Source organism: Paroedura picta, chromosome 18, assembly GCF_049243985.1.
Source record: "Paroedura picta isolate Pp20150507F chromosome 18, Ppicta_v3.0, whole genome shotgun sequence".
In the NCBI taxonomy this organism is placed as follows: Eukaryota; Metazoa; Chordata; class Lepidosauria; order Squamata; family Gekkonidae; genus Paroedura; species Paroedura picta.
Window position 1 is genome coordinate 17,260,227 of NC_135386.1, and position 19,182 is coordinate 17,279,408.

General features: G+C 48.6%; 2 protein-coding genes across 3 annotated transcripts in view; one reads left to right on the plus strand and one right to left on the minus strand.

Moving 5' to 3' along the window:
- On the minus strand, window positions 1-11,206 carry CILP (cartilage intermediate layer protein). 2 transcript variants are annotated; one of them, XM_077318294.1, is made up of 9 exons: window positions 11,051-11,206; window positions 9,343-9,510; window positions 8,457-8,540; window positions 7,703-7,972; window positions 6,561-6,746; window positions 5,643-5,957; window positions 4,467-4,575; window positions 4,000-4,157; window positions 1-3,105 (listed from the first exon to the last, which is right to left on the minus strand). In XM_077318294.1, exons 2-9 carry the CDS (start codon window positions 9,404-9,406, stop codon window positions 761-763), a joined length of 3,531 nt encoding a protein of 1,176 aa, XP_077174409.1. In that variant the 5' UTR covers window positions 9,407-9,510; window positions 11,051-11,206; the 3' UTR covers window positions 1-760. The 2 variants fall into 2 exon arrangements, with proteins under 2 accessions (XP_077174409.1, XP_077174410.1); XM_077318295.1 differs by having other exon boundaries at window positions 10,944-11,069.
- LOC143828087 (gonadotropin-releasing hormone II receptor-like) overlaps window positions 9,538-19,182 on the plus strand; it is a 21,600-nt gene continuing 11,955 nt past the window's right edge. Inside the window, exons 1-2 of the mRNA XM_077318300.1 lie at window positions 9,538-10,043; window positions 12,893-13,000. The gene's annotated coding sequence lies outside the window, so the exon portion shown is untranslated. The remainder of the gene's footprint in view (window positions 10,044-12,892; window positions 13,001-19,182) is intronic.

A 19,182-nucleotide genomic window follows, 5' to 3' on the forward strand; every position in this document is an offset into this window, starting at 1 on the left:
CAAGGAGGGGCAATAATTATTATTCACATTTCAAGTACAAATTCTTACAGTGAAGTTCAGCTTGAAGGAATCCCTTTATTCCTTTTTATTGGTTACTGTGGGCTAACCAGACTGGTGCAAATCTATGTTATCAAGAAACTAGCTTATATACATTGCATTACAGCTGATGTCCCTCCCCTCCCTCCTTCCCCTCCCCTGCTGACTTTTTCAATTTTGGGAAGGATTCTCATCATCACATAGAACCTTCTCTATTATTGATCTGCACAGATAGGCACAATACAGGCCAAGAGTGAGTAAAAGGGGGACTTGGCTGTCAGAGGATGTAGTGATGGCCAGAGGAATACACTGATTTCAAAGGCGTTTGGATAGATGTCTATCAGTGGCTACCAGCCATGGTGACAGGGGGACCTTCATGTTCAGGGGTACTAATCCTCTGAATCCCAGAGCCATGAGGCAAGCTCAGGGGAAAGGCTTCAGCCTCTCTACCCTGTTGCTGGCCCTGCAGAGGACCTGGCTGGCCTCTATGTGAGACAGGATGTGGGACTAGATGGACCACTGCTCGACCCAGCAGGGCTCTTCTGATGTTCTTAGGAAGGCCTCGGCCTCTCTGCCCTGTTGTTGGCCCTGCAGAGGAACTGGCTGGCCACTGAGTAACACAGGACACTGGACTAGTTGGACCTTCACTGGTCTGACCTAGCAGGGCTCTTCTTAGGTTCTTATACCGGCTCTCCCATAGACTAAGGACTTGGGGTGCCCAGTCTCACTGGACTCTCTGTGGAATCCTAACCGAAGGAACTCCTTTGCCCTGGATCTGAACCACCCGGCTCCTGCTTGGCCTCCTTACGGCTACTCTTTCTCTGAGAGGACTTGCTGGATACTGGCCAGGGAGGTTTCTCAGTGACTGGAATGCACTTGGTTGCTGGACATCTTTTTCCTGACAGTTAAAAGTCAGCGCTGTGCCTACGCTGTTCTTCATTATTCTGGAAGAACCATCAGACGTGCCATCGAAACACCTGCCCAGCGCGATTTCCTTGGCCGTCCTGGGATCCTGGTCCGTGACGGTGTAGATGCCATAGTTGTGGCCCAGAGGGTCAAGGGGAGCCAACATCGTGTATTGGCTGGAGTCGTTATTCACAGCCACCGGGAGATGGTTCACCAGGTACTCATGGAGCATGCCACTGACGCTCTCTCGGTAACAGTTACCTTGCGGGACAATCTTCACCAGCGTCCTGTCCACGCGTTCTTGGTCGTACAGCATGCCGCTGCACTTGAACTCCAAGCAGGCTGTCGAGAGGTTGGGTCGGTCCAAGTCCCGGATGCTGCGCACGTCTCTGATGCCGTACAGCTTGCCGACGGTGCGTGGGTGCGTCCCGCCCATGTTGCGAGACCTTACGTTCACCTCGAGAGGTCCATTGACTTTCACCTTGATGTAACACGCTCTGAACTCCATCGGCTTTGGCCACCAGGCCATGTAGTCTTCTGTCCAGCTCATGGGGTCATCCTCGTTGAAAGGGACGGTGTTATAGTCATACCTGTCTCCCTCGACTCGGTAGAAGCGGAAGTGAGCGGAGAAGGAGGGCGCGACTTCACATTCCCTCGCCTTCTCGTAAGGGTAGATGGGACCATTGCTCTCTTCGGCGACGTTGGGGGTCGGCTTGGCCACGCTGATCCTGAAAGCGGTTTTCTTGACGTTCCGGTCGAGGTGATCTGTTCGCCGGTACTTCAGCTTGTTGAGGTACGGTTGGGGGACTCCCACGGCAAGCGGGTTAAGCCTGGGGGATGAGGGGACTGCTTCCAGTTCTTCTCCCCCGAGGCTTGCCATGACGTAAGCGCTGTAGGCATCCGGGTTCTGATCGTCACAGAAGGCTGGCACGCAAGCTCCGTTGGAGCTGGTGACGGAGCTGTCGAAACGGCCCCAGGCCCTAGGGTTGGTTGCGTATCCTGGCGTCGGTTCCAAGTTGATAACGGAAACCACAACCCCCGTCACTTGTTCGCTAGGCAGGTATCTCTCGCTCCTGTAAGTCCGCACCTTGATGTAGCACCGTCTGTTCTCCGGGACGTCAAGATTGAAAAGCCGCCTCTCTCTTATCTCCATGTTGCCCACAAGAAATGTTCTCTCCTCTCGCTTACCGCGTCTCCTTGGGTCGAGACGGAACTCTCCTTCCACCTCCCACAAACCAGTCTGTGGGTTTAGAGACCAAAGCTTCATCCCGTTCTGATGTTCTGGCATCTTGACCTGGGCGGAATCAAGATGGACTCTTACATTCCCCGCGTTGAGAGCCTCGGTCGCCGTCTCGTCCGTGAAATCCATCGAAAACATGCCGTAGGTCCGCAGAGGGAGCATGTCGCCTTCGTCGTCCACGAAATTCAGGTCACTTTGTGCCGCAGCCGCGGTGGAGACGTTCCGTGGATCCAGGAAGGTCACGCTGGCCTTCACCTTTCCCTCGTAAGCCTCCCCGTTTTGCCTATAAAAGGTATTGGGAGGAATTTCCAGGGTGGCGATTGGGTCGTCTCCTTCCATCTCTCCCAAGGAGATCATGTTGGTCTTGGTCGATTCTAGAGTGACGGAGGGGCTCTTCCTTAACATCTTGACCTCGTGGAAGACAGCCCCGCCTTTTCGGTTGAATGGCAACACCTTGGTGGTGTTCACAAACGCCTGCAGGCGGTCGACAAACGTGAGAACGAGGCGGTCCGTGCCGGCGGGCACCTGAAGGGAGAAGGTTCCCTTGTAGCCCGTCATGCTAATCCGGTTGTCGCCCAGGTACACGTGACCGAACCTGATGGGCTCCCCCGTATCGAAGGCTACAGCTCTTCCCCGCACCGTGGCCTTGGCTTCAACACACCTCTGACACCCGCACTCGGTGGCGACTTTGATGGGGAGAGTGTATCCGGAGCAGGTGATTTCTCGTGTCACCGTTTTGGAGACCCCGCAGCAATATGTGGCGGTGTCCTTGCACCGAAGACTGTTGTCCAATGCTCCCACACAGGTGTCGGATGAACACCGGCCGACGTTGTAGTAGAAGCCAGTCGCGTTCTGGAAACAGTCGTGAGGCAGTCGGATGAGGTAGCTGTCGGGTGTGGGGTTGCAGGGGGCGTCGCCCTTCGCTGTGAAATAGAGTTTGCGCGTTAGTGCGGGTCTTTCTGCACTCATCCTCTCAGGTTGTGCTGGCTGTTGTGGAGAACGTATGCCGAGCTGCTACATGTAGCAAAAGACAGAGATGGCTAATGCTACGAATGCCAGTAAACATGAGTGCTGTGTGGTACCCATGTGCAGTTGTGTGGTTTCGCTGCTATCCTGGGGTTCTGCTGCCTTTTTGAGCCTGTGGGCTCCTTTGGGATTCTGACAATGGCTGCAAGCACAAAATGGTGGCCTGAAGAGGCGGAGCCAAGGGCAAAATCTCAGGAGGTGAGATCATGCATAATCTAATGGTGGCTCCCCAACATTTCAGGTGGAAGCTGGGTTTACCATGATGCCTTTTTAGAATGAATACATAATTTTAAAAATATTTTCTGCCCTGTGCACTGGTTCTTGAGAAGAGCCGGTGTGATGTAATGGTTAAGAGTGGCGGGTTTGATTCCTTACTCCTCCTCCACATGCAGCCAGCTGGGGGACCTTGGGCCAATCGCAGTCCTGCTAGTGCTGTTCTCATAGAGCAGTTTTCTCAGAGCTCTCTCAGCCTAACCTATCTCACAGGAGAAAGGAAGGGAAAGTGATTGTAAGCCACTTTGAGACTCCTTCGGCTAGTGACAAGTGGGGTATAAAAACCAGCTCTATTTTTTCGGTTGCAGCTGCTGTAGCTGAAGTAGCTCTCTTAAAATTCACGCCGCTAATCAGATCACCAGTGGCCAATCAGAAGTCCCGCTGGGCGCAAGCCCTGCCAGGCCCCGCCCATTTCCCCAAAACCCTGTTTTCCTTTGCAAGTGTGATAAGATGTTCCCTACCCCACCTTGCTGCCTCCCCTTCCTTCCCCAACCCAGCCTCTCCTCCAAGCATCTCACCTACTAACGAGAGCATGGCAGCTTTGGACTTCACAGATCCCGCATCGTTGCTCGTCTTGCAAGAATACCGGCCAGCTTGGTTCATTTTCAAGTTCTTTAACACCAAGGTGCCCTTGTACTTGTAGAGCGAAGGGTCCAGCAAAGTGTCGTTGTGGAACCTGGCAGAACGTCGGGAATATGGATTTCAAAATATGAGATTGTGCTCTTCTCTCCCCCGCCCCATTTTGGCCTGATGCGGATGACCCAAGTTAGCTGGATCTCGTCATATCTCAGAAGCTAAGCAGGGCCAGTCCCGGTTAGTGCTTGGGTGGGAGACCACCAAGAGAAATCCAGGGTTGTGAGGCAGATGCAGGCCAGGGTAGACCATCTCTGAATGCCTCCTGCCTTGGACACCTTATGGGGCCATCGTAAGTCTGACCACCACCCAGGAGCAAACGACACCCAGCGTCTTTCCTTCATTTCCTTACCAAAGATATTGTTCCGGGGCCGGATCTCCACCAGCTTCGCAGCAGAAAGCGACGCTCTGTCCCTCTCTTCGGACCTTGTCCTCCGGGTGCTTTGTCACGTACGGTTTGTCTGAGGGGAGAAACGGATGGCCCTTGAAGACGACGTGGAAAAGCCCGCAGTTTCCAAATCATGACGTGGATGCATCTGTTCCAAATTTCTTCCCAGGCCTGGTTCAAGACCCTGGGCTGGATCCTGCTAGCTTTTCTGCTGGTGAGAGATGGGGGTCCTTTTGACCTCTCCAAAAGCTACGTCAGGGATCATAGGAGCTACGGGGACAAATGTCATGGAGGACAGCAGGGAACTGGGCATGAGGAGGGTAAAATTCAGCTTAAGGTTTTCACCTTCCAGGCCTGGGTCCACCTAAAGGAACCACCTTCTCCCGTATTGACCTGCTCATTCTAAATTCGATGTACGGAGCCTTCCTACGGGAAGAGCTGAATTCCAGTCCAGACACCCACAAAAATATCCATGCTTTTTGAGATTCGAAGCTTTGGTATTTAACAAAAGGCGTGTTCACTCTCAAAAGCTTGGCCTCTGGACATCCTGTTGACCTCCCAAATGGTACTGGATTCAAATCCAGATGCTCTCCTGCTCATTAACTTGACTCTAGAGTAGCGGCATCTAATCTGGAGAACCCCCAAAAGCTTATTCTCACCCCAAAATGTGTCAGCCTCTAAGGCACCTCTAAGCTTTTACCAGTTGTCACCTTTTGTCACACAATTGCTTAGGTGGCCTGTGTAATGCATCATAGAAGTTTTAGTTCAAACTCCACAGGTCTTATATAGTCGGGTGGGTATATCTCCTGCTGTTCTAGCCACCCCAGCGTGGCCAAGATGAAAGAAGAACAGCTGGTTTTTGTACCCCGCTTTTTACTACACAAAGGAGTCTCCAAGCGGCTTACAGTCGCCTACGCTTCCTCTCTCCTGACACCCTGGGAAGTAGGTGACGCTGAGAGAGCTCTGAGAGAACTGGGTCAGTGCTCAAGGTCACCTATCTGGCTACACATGGAGGAAAAGTGGGCAATCAAACCCGGCTGTCTGGATTAGAGGCTGCCACTCTTAACCACTACACCAGAAACACTGCGGGGCCACCTCAAATTCAACAGCTTCATGCAAATGCACAAAACAGCTCTTTACCAGCTTTCTTCAAGCGGACGTGGACCGAGGAGGACCCCCGAGGGCTCTCGGGCACAGTGACCAAGGCCGTCCTGTATTTCGGCTTCTTGACCTGCAGAACGGCCTGGCCGTCGAGACACACTCCAGGGACCCGGAACGTCCCGTCCCCGTCAGAGACCGTTAACAGCTTTGGCGTCGCGGCTTGTAGGTAGATGGCCGCGCCAGCAGCCGGAGCTCCATTGGGCAGGGAGACTTTCCCATGGAGTACGTGGTCCTCGCACATGCACGCATCGCATTCTGCATTCACACGCCCCGTGGAGCAAGTCAGGCTGCAAACTGGAGGGGAGGGAGAGGAGCATCTGAGCGATTATTTTCTTCGTAACCCGTAAAAAGGTTTTTTTGGGGAAGGACAATGATTCTTCTTGTGCTTTCCCTGACAGGAACTTCTAAGTATTAAATAAAAATACATGGAAATTCCCCTTCACGCAAAGAGTGTTTACATTCTCTGGGATTCCCCACCAGGGAATGCTGTGATAGCCACAGGAATAGATGGACTCATGGAGGAGAACTCTGTCACTGGTGACTGAAGGGAACCTCCACATTCAGAGGCAGTCCACCTCTGAATTCTGGAGCCAGGAGGCAATATCAGGGGGAAATCCTTGCTTCTCTGCCCAGGAACTGTTTGGCCCCTGTGTGAGACAGGATGCTGGGCTAGATGGACCCCTGGTCTGATCCAGCAGGGCTCTTCCTTTTGTTCCCCTCCCACAGTCCTGATACAAGCTGGAGCCCCAGATGCGAGTTATTTAAAACCACAGGAGCTCAGTGCAAACAACTCCTCACCCTTGCCTGGTTTGACCCTTAGACTGCCTCCGAATGGCACGACCTGGGCATTTGACCCTGCAGCAGCTCATCCACCAGGGGTGGGGGTGGGGGAGTCACCTGAGCAAGGGGGTCCCATGCAGCGCCGTCCTTCCTCGCTCACTTCTTGGCAGCGAGGGTCTTGGAGGCTTTCCACCAGGCAGTTCCTGGTCCGAATCTGGACCCCGGCTTGGTCGCATTTGGCAGAACATTCGCTCCATTTTGACCACGACGACCACAACACTCTGGAGTCCTGCGGCAAAGAGCCTGACAAGGGGGATTGTAGACACATTACTGAGGACTTGACTCATGAATTCAGGAGGAGAGAACACAAAGCACGCCAGCTTTAGACCAACGTTCAAATCCAGGGGCACCTTTAAGACCTAGAAAGTTTAATTCTGGGTATAAGCCTTTGTATGCATGCACCCTTTCTCTGATACCCTGAAATGTATCGATGCATCTGAAGGTGTGCATGTGGGTCTCCAAGGTGCCCCTGGACTTTGTTCTGTTGCTTCAGACCAAAATGGTGCCCCACCCAAATCTACGATAAGCTCTGCTTTCTTCTTAAACATGCTTGCTGGATATTACAAGTAACTCTGTTGACTGCCAGTTGAATTGCTTTTGGAGCTCTTCCCAGCCTTCTTGGATTTTCACCAAGCACCTTTCCTACAAAACTAACCCAGATAACCTCTTTAAATGTAATTTTATTTTTCAAGCCCATGGGCAGATGGAATCGTTCCTTGTGTAGAACAGGTTGCCACTAGGTTGGGTAGGCCTGTTTTGACCAGCATGCCAGGTACGGTTGCCAACGCTGGTTTGGATCACCCCTGGAACATTGGATGGGGAGCCAAGGAAGGGCACATCAGGTATATCAACCTCAGCTATGTCAACCTTCTACAAGTTCTGTCAGGTAGGACTTCCACCTTCTACAGGTTCTTTCCTCTGAGGTAGGACTTCAACTTTCTGCAAGTTCTCTCCACTCATGTAGGATTTTAGCCTTCTACAAGTTCTCTCAAGTAGGACTTTACCATTCTACAAGTTCAACTACAACTTTCTACAAGTTCTATCCTCTCAGAGAGGACTTCCACCTTCTACAAGTTCTCTTTCAACCTTCCACCCTCCACAAGTTCTCTCCTGTAAGCCTCATTCAGGTAGGTCTTTCATAGTTCATGGACCACACCAGAAACCCTACTCTGCATGCCAAGAATGGTCCCACCACTTACCTGCGGGGCACAAGAAGCGTATGGCATAATTCAAGCAGGTCTCCACCGAAGGCTGCTCCTTGTTCAGGCACCAGAACCCCTCCTGTGGACTGAAGTGGACCACCTGGCCCGTGCTGCCCGCAGGGATCCAGTCCGTCGTGCGGGCCTCGACACGGAAGGGCCTCGGGCACACCCTGTCGTGGTAATAAAACCGGATGGCGTCCAAACGCTCATAATCCCCATTTCCTCCTGGGTGGTCGATATTGAACCAAGCTGTCCAGACGCTCTGACCTGTAGAACAGATAAACAGGTCTCAGCCACCCTGGAGTCTTTGCCAGGGTCTCCATCTGAAATGTCAAGGCCTCCCTGTCCTTTAAGACTCAAGGAGGGTAAACGTCAGGGAGGGGAGAAACGATCTTCCAGAAGATTTATTTATTGCAACAGGGATTGGAGAAACTGGAGGTTTCCTGAGTGGATTACCGAACCGCGAAACCACAAAAGGGGGAACCAAGTAACCCAACCTGGGTGCACAATTAGGAACCTAAAAGGTTGAGCAGCAGGAGAATTAGGTGTCTCTCTCTCTTTTGGCCATCGCCAAGACCATGAGGTGGTGGTGCAAAATGAGTTTGTTTTCCATGACCAGAGAAGGTCATGGAAGCAAACTTCTTGGGCTTCTTGAAAACAAGGAAAGAACATGGACCATCCCAGACGCCAAGAACAAGGCACCCTTCTCCTTTCCGAAAACAGAGCAGCTGGCGGGTGGAAAATTACTTACTGTCTGGGACGCGCTTGATTGACAGGCTGAAGGCTGTCTGTCCGGGCCGGATCCTGCTTACCGATTGCTTCAAAACAGTTTCACCTTGGGGAGGAAGTTCAGGGGAGAGATATTATCCAACAAGTTTGGGGGAAAGGACCCTTCTTACAGCAATCCCAGCAAGTGGATTTTAAGGCCAGGGAGAAGCAGAGGTGGCTGGCCATTCCCTCCCCCTGCAGGGCCTTCCTTGGTGGTCTCCCAGCCAAGGAACAATTCCCCTTTGATCTGAGACCAGCCAACGCTATGCTGCCTTTACTTCAACTATCCAAATTTATTCAAGTGGGTCGCCATGTTGGTCTGAAGTAGCACAATGAAAACAGAGTCCCATGGCATCTTTAAGACCAACAAAGATGTATTCAAGGTGGGAGCTCACGCCTTGACTAAATCTTGGTTGGCCTTAAAGGTGCTGTTGTTATTGTTGTTAGTTGCGAAGTCATGTCCAACCCATCACGACCCCATGGACAATGATCCTCCAGGCCTTCCTGTCCTCTACCATTCCTCGGAGTCCATTTAAGTTTGCACCGACTGCTTCAGGGACTCCATCCAGCCACCTCATTCTCTGTCGTCCCCTTCTTCGCTCCCAGCATCAGGCTCTTCTCCAGGGAGTCCTTCCTTCTCCTGAGGTGGCCAAAGTATTTGAGTTTCATCTTCAGGATCTGGCCTTCCTGAACTCTAATCTATTGGACTCTAATTTTGTTATCCAAATGTATATGTGTGGGTAAGGCTTGCTGCGGTGACTCATAGCAGTAAGTGCCTTCAAGTTGCAACCAACTTAAGGTGACACCAGAATTGGGCTTCCAAAGCAAGCGACGTCCTTGCCTTGGCAGCCATGAGCAGCGATGCTCACCCCAGATGGAAGGTGCTCCGAGAAGGACGAAGAAAGAAAGAAGCGCTTTTCGAGTTGTGGCCATCCTTCCCTGCAGGGGAAGAAACGCTTCCTCCAACTGCTGGAAGCTGGTCAAACAGAGCTCATTCCGGCTCCTGGCTTTTCTTTAGCCTCCCTCCCTGGAACAGCCTAGGAAGAAGAGAAGAACGTCTCCGTCAAAATGGGTGTAATCCCAAAACAAACACACCCCTGCTGCCCTCGACCGGGAGCTGAGATCATGACCAGGCCCTGAACATCTTGGCTGGGACAGGCGCGGCCCGCAAGCATTGGACGTCCGTTGTCTTTGTTTTGTCTCTCTGGAAAGTTGGGTAAATCCCCTCTCCTCTCCCCCCACCCCGTCTTCTTCTGGCAGCACCCTTCATGTCTAACAATGGGGGAACGTGGGTCAGACACCACCGGTCTGTCTATCTACTTAAGCCTCGGATTCAGTCCTTAATCGCTTCTGCAGATGCCGGCTTCCTGCCATCTCATTGGAGACCCCCCTTTTGAAAAAGAAAACCCAAAAAAGAAAATTAAACGCCTCCGGAGCCGGGATGACTCAAGAATGCTGAACTCAGGGCATCTGTTTGACCGCTCTGCGATCATCCTGAAACTTAAACCCTTCCTCCCAGAATTTGACGTTTCCAGGGATGCATGCTGAGAAAACCAGACTTCTCTCACAGGTGGGAGTGCTCGTGGTCCGACAGAAATGAAGCCAGCAATTTGGATGTCTTAATCAAAGCCATCCATGCAGGAACCCCTCCTGTTAATTTACGTGCGCACATAATAGATTCAGGTGGACAGCCGTGTTGGCCAGAAACAATAGGCCAAAGATAGAGTCCGGGGCAAATTTAAGGCTAGCAGAGTTGAATTTTAGGTATCAGATTTCATGTGCATGCATGCTTCTTCAGAAGCAGGACAAAGTTTGAGTCTGGGGACACCTTTAACACCGAGCAAGTTTAAGTCTGAGTATCAGATTTCGTGTGCATGCGTATCCTTTGAAAGGCACATTCACACGGAAGCTGATACCCAGAATTAAACTTGTTTGGTGCCCCTGTTGGGCTCAAATGCAATAAATATGTTAGGGAGGTTTGGGGAGGACTGGCAGAACGGTTTAAAAAGTGCCAGCTGGGTGAGGTGATTAAGAGCGTCCGCCTCTAATCTGGAGAACTGGGTTTGATTCCCCACTCCTCCACATACAGCCAGCTGAGTGACCTTGGGCAGTTCTCTCAGAGCTCTCTCAACCCCACCAACTTCACAAGGTGTCTGCTGTGGGGAGAGGAAAGGAAGGCGATTGTCAGCCGCCAAAAAAAAAAAAAACAGCTTTTTCTTTTTCTCTGTCTCTCTCTCCAGAAGGTGAGGCGGACAGAACAATTCAAAGCAGCACATTAAATAATACAAGAATGTAACACAATGCAAAGATCGGCTCCATCCATGTTTTTGTGGACGTTCAAACTACATTATTCCACTGTATGTCGATTCCCAAAATAATTCGACAGCAAACGAACTGCAGCATAACTTCAGCTCCCTAAGCCCTCTTCCCAGTGCCTTTATGTTGCATGCAATAATGCTACAAATCCTACCTCCATCTCCTTTAAAGAATTCTTCAAAAAGAAAATCAAATTTATGATACTGACGTTCCTATGTTTCTCCATCCATCCCAATGGGAGACATAACCCCTGTGACTCACCGGCCGATCTTGCAGTTCGTTTCTTTGCCGAACTCTGCTCCGAGAGCGTTCCTCCAGAGCATTTTCTGATCACCGGGGTCCCTTATATAGCCTCGGGTTGGACGTAAGAGGTGGCAGAGCGCCACACAGATGGGAAACCTGCCCTGACAGAGAGGAAACCAGAGCTTTCGTGAATCCCCTTAAAAGAGGGATTGTAAAAATCAAGCGTTTTCTAAAAGAACAGGATTTTTTTTTTTAAAGTCTCCGAAGTGATGTGCAGTTCTCCGGGAAAGAAACCTAAATAGCGTTGAAGTCTTTGTAATTCCTCTTTATGGTCATGTCACAGAGCAGTGGAGACCCTGTAGGGCTGAGGGGTCAATCGGTCCCCGGAGGGCATTTTCACGGCCCCCAAAGTTTGTGAAGGGAAGCCCGCTGAAAGCAGCAAAGAAGGCAAAAGGTGATGAGGACAGATGCTACGCTTGCACGTCCTTCTTCTCTCCAGGACTCAGAAAACTCTGAAACCAGAATTAGGAAGATCAGAGAGGGAATCCCCCAGCACCACAAAGCCTTAGAGCATGCCAGTTTGGTACAGTGTCTTTGTGTCAGATCTGGGTTCAAGTCTGCCGTGGAAGCTTTCAGGGTGGCCTTGGGTCAGTCACACAATCTCCTAACCTACCTCGCAAGGTGGTTGTTGTGAGATAAAATGGAGAAGGGGGAAATGACGGTGTACGGTGCTTTGTGTGCCACTAAAAGAGGACAGCAAGTTCTCTTAACCACTGTGACACGTTGGCTCGTACATTTCTTGCAACACAACGCAAATGTAATGCAACACAATGCAAACATGGTCCTATTCCCTCTTTCACAGCAGAGAAAGGCCAACATAATTCAGTTCCGTTCTGGAAGAAACGCTCTTTGCCAAGAGCATGGAGGGGAGTGTTTACGTTCAGGTTGCAAAAGCGTGAAAGCAGCGTGCCTATATCGATTTGCACGTCTTCCTCTGGAAGAAGCCGGAGCCAGAGAAAGGCCTCCCGGCCAGATGCCTTTGCAGGGCAGCTGAATAGAGATCAGAGATTCCCTTCTCAGAGCCCCAAAGCCAATTGCGGACAGATGGGAGGGGGGCAGTTTAAGTCTTTCCAAGAAAACTACGAGCTGGGTCTCATGTTGCAATGGTGCAGAACCACGATGGCGGCCCCCCTCCAAGAGAAAAAGAAGAAAAGAGCTGGGTTTTGTACCCCGCTTTTTACTACTTGGCGTCTCAAAGCGGCTTATAAAGCAGGCACTCTGGAGTTCTCCCAGAAGGACATGTGATCTCCTGGCTACAGAGCTCAATTCTCCTGCTTTGGAGGGTGGGGCCCATACTGTCACATCCCGGTTCATCTCCCTCCCGTTGCCAGACTCCACCCTTTCAAGGCAGTGCCCTAAGTTGGCCAGCCTCCAGGTGATGGCTGGAGAACTCCTGGTATTATAACTGGTCTCCAGGCAACAGAGATGTGTTTCCTGGAGAAAATGCCTGCTTTTCTGTATGGCCTGTACTCCACGGAGGTCCCTTGCTTCCCCAAACCCCACCTTCCCCAGGTTCCTCTTCCTCAAATCTCCAGGGGTTTTGCAACCCAGAGCTGGCATCCCTACATCACCCCCTAATCTCCAGGAATAGCCCCAATGACGTCTCCCTTAAAGGTCAAATTAGGGCTGGAAAGGAGCCTGCCCCCTCCCCCTGCCTTTTTACTCACAGAAACCTAGCCTGGAATGCTGCGGTTGCCTAGCTACAGCCATTAGACAACATCTCTTGCTTAAAGCTACAGGTGCTCATTTTATCATTTGGGTTTTTTTAAACCCTGCAATGTTATTATTTTTATATTTCAGATTTTTCATTAAACCTAAGGCCCTTTTCGGGTTTCCGGAAAGATCGGTCTTGCCTGTTCACAGCTCCAGGTTGGGAATTTACGCTGGATTTATGTCTCCAAGTTCACAGTGAGTGTGTAGATTACATATGGACTTTCTGTTTGAGCCTTTTGTTGATTAAATGATAAGCAATCTTGCACTTTCTCCATTATTCTCAGAAAGGTATTAAAATGAAGCTTGGATAGCATGCCTTTATTTAATTCCATTAAAGGTGATCTATATCTATCCCATCACAAAATTTGGTGGTACGCTTTTGGAGCATGGCTCTCATTGACAAGGTTGCAATTTTCCTGTTGTAACCTTGGAATCAGCTTTTTCACTCTCTTCTTTGTTGGTGTGTGTTTGTGTGTGTGTGTGTGTGTGTCCCACCCCTTCTAGATATGAGTCAGGAGTGAGATAAGAAGTGATAAATGAAAACCACATGGGATATCCCTCCTGCACACTGAATGCCATGCGCTCATTTGCTGAGATTCCCCATCTGCCCCTGAGCTGTGGATGCAATTCCCCCACCCTCCTGCTCAAAGGTTCAGGAGAGCAACAGACATCCTTAAGCCAAGAGCCCTGCCAAAGACATGTTGAGAGCAAGCCCCAAAGAAGCTCTCTCCAGACAGCAGCAGAAAGCAGTCTGGCTGCCAGGTTCATCTGAATCCTCCTTAGGCAAAATAATTGGGGTAGAGAAAAAGCTATTGGCGGTGGTGTAAAGTATGTTCAATTTGGATCCAATTTATTGCTGTTTGCTTGGTGTCATGGTTAACAATGGTGGCTTCTAATCTAGAGAGCTAGGTTTGATTCCCCAGTCCTCCTCCACGTGCAGCCAGCTGGGTGACTTCGGCCCCAGTCACAGTTCTCTCAAAGCAGAGCAGTTCTTTCAGAGCTCTCTCAGCCCCACCTACCTCACAGGGTGTCTGTTGTGGGGAGAGGAAGGGAAGGTGATTGGAAGCCACGCTGAGACTCCTTCGGGGTTCCCCATCCAAGTCTTAACCAGGGCCCCGACCTTGCTTAGCTTTTGTGGTCTGATGAGATTGCGACATAGCATATATATTTCTTCCCAGCGTCCTCCTCCTCATAATCTTTACAGTAATGCTCACTCCAGACACTTTCTAAATATTATAACGAGTCTATTTTACCACTATATTGCTAATTTTCATCATGGCTACATATTCTATATAATTTCTACGTATTAACTATAATCCTTAATATATCAGAATCTAAGAAGAAATCTATTACGTATCTCCCAATAAAAAGAAGAGAGAAGACAAATTTTGAAATATTAATCTTCAAATTCAAATGCTTTATACATTGATATTCACATTTTCTTTTTCTGCTTTTGCACTGCAATACATTTGCCATATATTTATGTAGTATTTCAAATGTATCCCCCCTTTAAAATGTATTCCATTTTGCCCACACAACTTCTAGCCCTTGCAGCTAATTAGATCGCCCTTGCCTTCCGCCTCCTCAAGAGAACCCAGGAGATGAGCAAAGCTTTATCAAATTATACCGTAATTTCATCATGCAACAGAACGAGAGAAAAATTATTCTTGATTTACAGGGGCAGCCTGCTCCCTTTGGAGTCATTTCCAAAGTCTAAATCCTGCAGTTTTTATTTATTTTTCCTCAGAGAATAAACTGTTTCCTAAAGAACAAGAGGCCTGGAGAAACCTACTGCTCGGCTAAGGTGCTGGACCTTTGGGTTTTGATAAGGCACTCGACAGCATTAAGGGTAGCCTGGTCCATGTCAGATTTTGGAAGCTAAGTAGGGTCAGCTCTGGTCTGTCCTATGATCGGAGACCACCAAGGAAGTCCTGGGGAAACCATCTCTGACCGTCTCTGGCCTTGGAACCCCCATGGTCTGGGGGTCACCATGATTCGGTCGCGAATTGTTGGCCCTTGATTATTCTAGCCATTGTCATTACAGCAAAACTAGTGAAAACGTTGCGGTTTAAAGGTGGTCAAATTTACAGTCTAACTTTTGTGAAACGATTTGGGGCATGCCTCCTTTTTGGGAGCGTGAAACCAGCCAAGAGCTGTCCCGTACTCGACACTGAGGAATAAGGGTCTTACGTTTCTGTCTGGGGGTCTTACGCCTCAGAGCGGGTGATGTTCCCTCCGGCAAATAGGTTTTCTACCTCTGAACCCAGAGATGACAGTATATCGACCTTGAAGAAGTGTGCATGCACATAAAAGCTTATAACCAGAATTACATTTTCTTGGTCTTAGACATGCCCCTGCACTTAAATGTTCTTTTACCCTTCCCACTGGAACTGAAGACAACATTCAGTTGGGTGATTTCAAGTGCTTGGGGGGCTGGGGGTGGGGGAGAGAACGATGATCAGCAGAGGGCTTAACATCTGTAAAATGCATCCAGCACATCTGGAAAATGCATCAGGAGACGCAAGTAGGGGTGAGAGGGGAGCTCTGCCTTCTTTCTCTCTCTATGTTGCACAAAGAGAAAATGGATGCTTTTGAATCTTCTTTGACTTTATATGGCTTAGCAAACTGAGTACCTCTCCAAGAGCCTCTTCAGGGCCAGTAATTGACTGCAGATTTAGTGGCATCTCTTCATCCAGACAAGGCTTCTTGTGCTGTGGGGGTTTAGCTGCAAAAAGAAAACAAACATTTAAAACAGCCTTAGATGGACATGGATTGTTTTCCTCTCTCTCAAATCCTGATTTTATTTATTGGAACCCATTTTGACCTTGCTTTTGGATGACACATTTCCCCAAGCCCCAGGCAACATTTCAGAGAGCCAATTCTTGCTAACATTTAACATCTACTGTTTTATTAAACATGTTTTTAAGTTTCTGAAAATGTATAACTTTTGTAATATGTAACAGCTATAATATGGTTGGGGGGGAGGGTATTTTAGATGGAAACCTTTTCCCTCAATATTTTATGTAATATTTTGGATTAATATATTAATATTTGTAATTACATACGGAAAATCTAATGCTGTTAGAATTGGCAGTCACGTTTTTTATTTGGATATATGATGCATGAGTAAAGGTAGAATATATTAGGTTAAGATACCAAAATTTAAAGCTGTTCAAGGATGTAAAGAGAGAATCTAACATGTAAAGACACAATTTGGTCTCTCCCTAAATAGGCCCTATTGGCTGGTCATCTGGGCAGGAGTTACGATTGGGGGCTGTGGGGGGCTGTGGTCAGGTATGCAAAGAAGAGAGGGGAGGATTAGACTAGTTTTATCGCCTGTGCGTGGGACTGTATATTTTTTCTTCTGTTTTATCTGATTTTATTATTTTACTGCAAACTGCATGGCCCAGGCATGGTCAACAAAGACAATAATTAATAAAATCAATAACAATGGATTTGAATGGATGTCAAGAGAAGGGTTCCAAAGAGAGAATCTAGCAATCAACATCACAATGCAAGGAAAGGGAAGGCGATTGTAAGCCGCTTTGAGACTCCTTCGGGGAGAGAAAAGCGGCATACAAGACACAATGCTTTTTCTTCTTCATTTGTACCGATCTGACGTCAAACCCTCAGCAATATTATCTTTCCCCTCATTCTGAAAATCCAACCGAAAACTGCCGGCATGAACAGACCTTCCCAAGGAGGAAATCGGGGAGGTTGATATAGAAGTGAAATACGTACAGCGATGCCAGAGAATCTCAGGAACAAGAACCTGGCCATGTAAATCACGGCCAAGTGGTCCGATTTCACAGCTCTGGCGTGGTGAAAGAAATAATAACCAAGTTTCCTAGTTCCAGTGCATTAACGGAGACGAAGAGGAGGTTTGGCCTTGATCCTGGAAGCAGTTTTGCTGCCAGGGGCTGTTTTGAAACCTTGAAAACGATGACATTCTGCCCTGCATGTCTCCATGTCCTTATATAACATACAGCTCTGCAGAACGGTGTTTGACTCCAGGGACACCTTTCAGACCAACCAAGTTTCATTCTGGGTATCAGCGTGCACAAACTTCCGCAGACACAGTAAAATGGGAATTACCAGTCTATAGTTATAGGCAGAGGGGAAATTAGCCCTAAATTAGTCAACATATTCAGGGGCCAAAGAGGATATAACAAACCTGGCAAACAAGGTTACCATTGTTTTGGGTTCAATTCCACGCCAGGGGGGAGAGAGTAGTGAAGGAGATAAATCTGTCAAAATTGGGGATAAATGGCTGATGCATTCTCAACCATGGTTGTGCCTAAGAGAGAGGGATGGAGGGGTAACCCCCCCCCAAAAAAAATATTAAGGAAAATAAATAATACAAAAAGATACTCATTGAATCAATGAAAAACTATTAAAAATGGGGCATGTAAGATGGAGGGTATGTAAGATGGAGCTCTTCCGTTGAGCTTTTGTAATTTCCATCCTGGGATAAACTTATTGTCAACAATAAATCCTTCAGCTGTTTGATATGGCTGTTTGATATTTTAGTTATTAACTGGTTTTAACTGTTAAGGTATGATAAATGCTTAATGTTTTATTGTTTTAACTGGGTCTATAATTAAGTATGCTCACTGCCCTGAGCCGGCCTCAGAAGGGCAGTTTAGAAAGGTAATGAATACATAATAATTATTATAGTTCTGGGGAGGGGGATGAGTTGACGGCCGGTGTGGGGAGGGTTTTTTTTTAACGGTTTTGTTATCTTAAATAAATAAAAATCATAATAATAGAAAAAAGGGTTTAAAAATTCAAGAAAAAGTGTGAAAGAACTAATTAAGAAGTTTCACAAAGGTTCTGTATTGTAAAACTACCCCCCTTTTTTAAAAATTCTGTGTACAGGCCTGCTAATATTTTGCATAGCCTATGCCAGGGGTAGTCAAACTGCGGCCCTCCAGATGTCCATGGACCACAATTCCCAGAAGCCCCTGCCAGCGAATGCTGGCAGGGGCTTCTGGGAATTGTAGTCCATGGACATCTGGAGGGCCGCAGTTTGACTACCCCTGGCCTATGCATTTAAGATCTATCCTGTATAAGAAACAGGACCAAGTCCCACCCAGTCTAGAAGTGTATTTCCAAATGCCTCTGAGAAGCTCACATAAGCCACCAGAGCCTTCTCTGACTTGTCCCTAGCATGTGCTATCCAGAGATAGACTGCCTTTGTACCCAGAGGTTCCACTGATGTCCCAGAGGTTCCACTAATGTCCGATAACAGAGCCACGACCCAAGAGAGCCTCCAAGCAAAGCAGTGGCGAATGAATGAATGCAACTTTTGTCTGTCCTGGTCTTCAAGGAGTGGGAACTCTGGAAACTCCACTTTGCCAGCCAACAACCCTCAGATCTGCGTCTATAGAATTTGCTCAACTGTTTTCCAAAATGAAGTGATCTGTTTGACAAAATTACGCCGCCAGTAAATCTTCTGCCAGAGTTCCCGGCTTGCTAAATTGTACTTGTTTTGGAACATCCCATCCATACAAACAGACTCCTTTGCCAAAGGCACTCCCTTCATCTCCCCGACAGTCTCTTTCCTGCCCCAGTTGTTGTTCGGGGCCTTGTCTAGGTTAAGATACTCCAGGGTTGTTTCTGTCGAAGACGAACATCTGAAGAACAGCTTAACGTCTGGAACCGAACCGTGATTTCCGGAGCAGACCGGTCTGGGCTGAAGCCGCAGGACAGGCAGATGTCTGTGCTACAAAAAGAAGAAAGAAGATCTGGATGCAAAGAACGCTGGGAAGCAGTGCTATGACTTATCAAGAAAAATCTTTGCAGATGTCATCTCCTTCCCTCCACATGGCCTTCCACAGAGACACACATTTGTCCTCTCATTCTCTCCACATGGCCTTCCATGGAAACATAAATGTCTGTACAGGTCTCTCCTGTAGAGACAATGCCCTTGTACACCCATGCACAAGCTGGTCAAAGAGGGAAAGTCCTCTTTTGATTCAGTTGCCTTTGGACTGTAACTTTAACATGAACCAGATCAACCTGAATATGCTTACATTCACCATTTTTTAGAGAGCCGGCTTGGTGGAGTGGTTAAGACTGTGGACTTCTAATCTGCTGAGCCGGGTTCAATTCTACACTACCCCACATGCAGCCAGCTGGGTGACCTTGGGCTTGCCACAGCACTGAGAAAGCTGTTCTTACTGAGCAGAAATATCAGGGCTCTCTCAGCCTCCCCTCCCTCACTGGGTGTCTGTTGTGGGGAGAGGAATGGGAAGGCGACTGGAAGCCACTTTGAGACTCCTTCAAATAGAGAAAAGCGGCATATAAGAACCAACTCTTCTTCTTCCTCAGTAATATCAGGGCTCTCTTAGCCTCACCTGCCTCACAGGGTGTCT

Bases quoted from the DNA above. Each gene is read 5' to 3' on its own strand.
- CILP (XM_077318294.1), bottom strand. From the start codon at position 9,406: ATGGCCACAACTCGAAAAGCGCTTCTTTCTTTCTTCGTCCTTCTCGGA. The intron at 4,158-4,466 runs GTAAGGAAATGA...ACGTTCTGCCAG, and splicing joins GCCCCGGAACAATATCTTTG to GTTCCACAACGACACTTTGC. The intron at 3,106-3,999 runs GTGAGATGCTTG...TCTATTTCACAG, and splicing joins TGCCATGCTCTCGTTAGTAG to CGAAGGGCGACGCCCCCTGC.